This window comes from Homarus americanus, unplaced genomic scaffold, assembly GCF_018991925.1.
Source record: "Homarus americanus isolate GMGI-L3 unplaced genomic scaffold, GMGI_Hamer_2.0 scaffold24922, whole genome shotgun sequence".
Taxonomy (NCBI): Eukaryota; Metazoa; Arthropoda; class Malacostraca; order Decapoda; family Nephropidae; genus Homarus; species Homarus americanus.
This window is the reverse complement of record NW_024722610.1, coordinates 960307-964015: the sequence shown is the minus strand read 5'-3', so window position 1 is coordinate 964015 and position 3709 is coordinate 960307. Positions and strand designations below refer to the sequence as shown.

General features: G+C 46.8%; 1 protein-coding gene across 1 annotated transcript in view; it reads right to left on the bottom strand.

Moving 5' to 3' along the window:
• Window positions 1–3485, bottom strand: part of LOC121862862 (clarin-3-like) — a 51638-nt gene extending 48153 nt beyond the window's left edge. The window contains exon 1 of the mRNA XM_042361205.1: window positions 3129–3485. Coding sequence (XP_042217139.1) covers window positions 3129–3372 — 244 coding nt within the window. The 5' untranslated portion in view covers window positions 3373–3485. The remainder of the gene's footprint in view (window positions 1–3128) is intronic.
• Between the last annotated feature and the right edge of the window lie 224 nt (window positions 3486–3709).

Genomic DNA, 3709 nt, shown 5'->3' with positions numbered 1-3709 from the left:
ACTTATCACTTCCCCTCCCTCCATGTCCTTCCTCCTCTTGTCCCCCCTCCTCACTTGTCCTTCCCTCCCTCATGTTCCTTTGCCTTCTCCTTGTTCTTCCCCTCCCTCCTTGTCGCCCCCTCCCTCTGTTCCCTTCCTTCCTCCTTGTTCCTTCCCCTCCCTCATGTCCCGCCCCCTCCCTCACTTGTCCTTCCCTTCCCTCACTTAATGCCCCTCCCTCCACTTGTCCTCCCTCACTTGTCCCTTCCCCTCCCTCACTTGTTCCTTCCCCTCCCTCACTTGTCCCTTCCCCTTCCTCACTCCTCTCTCCCCCACTCATCATGCCTACTGAGACACTTTTACAGCGGAAATAAAAGAGCATCGTGCGCCGTGCCATTCTTTTTAACTTTGTGATATTGTTTAGTTCCCTTTAGTCAACCCTCAATGCCAGCCTTTACCAACCGAACTGATAAGGATGTTTTTTAAACCTTCGTGAGGGATGATTATTTTTAGAGTACAATCAACCACAAAGAAAAAGTCCTGTCGCCTCCTCTCCTGAACCACGAACCCCGAGATTCAGGGGTCGTGAATCCGAAGCATTTATGGACAGAATAGGGCATCAATGTTTACTGCTTCGGGTTCTTGAGTCTGAATCTCGGGGTTCGTGGTTCAGGAGGAGAGGCGACAGGTATTTTCAAGGTGACTGTACTGTACCCAACGTATCTGGTGATTAATGCTTGGTCATACCTTTCATCTTTATAGAATCATCTTACGTTTTAGTTTTATTTCTCTCCTTTGTTAATTTTCTATATAATTTGAATGGGATTATGTGAATAATTTTTCCCAGCTTATCTAACTTGGCGATTAAACACCTTAACGCTACCTGAGGGGAGTCGATTAGGTTACATTATATAGTAAGTTATATTATGTTGAAGTTAGGTAATGTTAGGTTAGGTAATGTTAGGTTAGGTTAGGTTAGGTTTGGTTAGGTTAGGTTTGGTTTGGTTTGCGTTGTATTCAATCATCAGTTGAAATAAATAACCTGAGGTGTTTACTACGTGGGCTCTAATGTCTTTAAAAAAAAATTATCTACCTCCGAAAAAAAAAAATACAGAAATATTCCCATCATAAATTCTCTGTTCAGTAAGGTTCTAACTATTTCCATGTGTCAGAAGCAAAAGGAAACATGGCAGAAGAAATCGCATCGTACCCTGACTGCATCTACCGCCAGAGAGCTTTGTATGTTACATCAGAGTGCGTCTCGCGGAACCCCGTCTTACAAACTGCAAATAGTAACAGGCGGGTAGGTTGAAGTCCTCACTGGTGGTGCATTTTTAGTGTGGGGAAGGTGGGGAGGAAAGGTGGGGAGGGAGGTGAGATGGGGAGGGAGGGAGGTGAGATGGGGAGGGAGGAAAGGAGGGAAGATTCAGAGAGAGAGGAAGGAGAGGGGGGGGAGGGAGGGAGGGAAGATGGGAAGGGAGGAAGGAAAATGGAGAAGGAGCGATAGCAGTAGAAGATGGAAGGCTGGTAAGAAAGAGGAATTATGAGGGACGTATTAGAGGATATAGGGAACTGGCAGAGACGGCAGGAAAGTGACGGGAGGAAGTAGAAGAGAAAGGAGAGAGAGGAAGAGGGTGACAGCTGGGCGTGGGAACGGAAAGTGGAGGTACTATGGTGAAAGCCTTGATGCGAGCTGACAGGAGGATGTGGAAGAGTACAAATGGAACGGGGAAGGGGCAAATGGGAGAGAGGAGAGTGGAAGGTGAGAGATATAAAATATGAGATAGAAAATGACTAATGATAGGACGAAGAGAAGAGAGTTCGACAATTAGTAAAGAATGGGTGTTAAGACATAAAAATGGGAGGGGTAAAGGTGGAAGGTGGGGGTGGAGATTGAAGAAGTGGAAGGTGAACTGGAGGAGAAAGATGGAAGGGAATGGGAGAGGTAAGTGGAGAGATAAGAAGAGGGCAAGAGGTCACCGCTGATGTAAACAAACAGACACAGTTATCTCTGCCTCTCACCTGTGTTGACCTAGTGAGAGACTCCAACCAGCTGAGGCTCTCGGGTCTGATAATGTGAGATATGACCACTGCCCCTCCTCCTACGGTGTCTTGGAGGTGCACTTTCTCTTTCTCGTGTGTGTGTGTGTGTGTGTGTGTGTGTGTGTGTGTGTGTTTAACTCGGTGACACTTTTGAGGATGATGGTCTGACAGGATAATTAGAATATTAGTTTACTCGCTAATAATGATGATTTCACCCTCGAAGAATGGTAGGTTAAATCGCCATCCTGGAAGGGTTAAAGTTAAACCATCATTCTAAAAGTGTCCAACCACTATCCTATTAAACCATATACAAAGAATGGCCTTCAGTGGTGTAAACAGGGGTTAAACCAGGGGGGGGGGTGACAGAGAGAGAGGGGGGGTTAAGGGAGAAAGGAGGGTAAGAGGGGGAGCAGGAAGGAGGAGAGGGTGAACATCAGTCAGAGAGTAATTTTCCCCGCCACTACCGGAACCTCCTTACCAATATTAGCGGTAGGTGACACTGACTTGAAGACCTACACTTGTATGCCTTATAACTGTTCTTAAACATGAATAGTAAATAAAAGGGTATTCCTCTCTCTCTCTCTCTCTCTCTCTCTCTCTCTCTCTGACAACAAACTCTACCTAGCTCATTAGAATACAACTGATAACCTTCGCTTGTGAATAATCTGCTGAAGTATATTCCCACAGTGTTACTCTCACCGCAACACTACACACAACACAACACCGCAAGGAATTACTGAACAGAGAGGCTGTGGGGAGGAAAAACAGATCAATACACAGAAGACGAAGTCATTCTGGTTCCCGTTGATCAATAACAAGTTGAGGTGCACCGAGGCACATCATCTAAGTCAAGAGCAGAGGCTGCATGGAACACATTACTCCTTCAAGTTCTGAGGCATGTGACGTTCTCTCGTGGTTGTCGTAATACTGGTCTACAAAAATCTCTCAAATATTCCTCATCTGTTGTACGAGAATCTCCTTACAATACGTTTATTTCTGAGTTGTCGTGGGTGCAGTGTTGTAGGAGCTGAGTGAGCCCCGGGTGTTATGTGCCCCGGGGTCGGTCACTCCCGGCGTTGGAGTCACCAGGATTAAGTATTACTCACCGTCGAAGGGGTGAAGCCTTGTCCCGAAGCCCACGTTGAGGGATTTCCTGCCTTTAAAGAGCCCAAAGTTGACGTGTCCCGTGGAGTTGGGGCGCACCTCAATTCTGTTGTCTGGGTTAATCCTCCGCTGGATGGCCTCCGCCTCCAGCCAAAACTTGGTGCTCATCGCCGCTGCCATGAGCGCTATGGCGAAGCAGCACCCGAAAAAGGTTATGAAAACCATCCCTCGTTTTAATATATTCATGGTGAGGGTTTGTTTACCGAGCACTGCACACAAGATACAAGCAAGTATCGGCGGGAAGCACCACACTACCTTCCCAGCACCGCCATGGCCACCGCCCCAAGTTTCACTGACGGACACAACCACACCTGCCTCGGAATTCTAATCGCCAGGTGAGTCAACTGTTCCGACGCGGCGTCTCCAGTTCACCAGAGAGGGTGCCGACTGATACTAGCCTGCCTTATCTGGGATTATTAGTACAGTCAAGAAATACAAAATAATTAAACAAGTTAACTCAACTATATTACCTACGTTAACTCGAGGAACCAAATATATGGAATGAATGAATGCACCTGGGGAT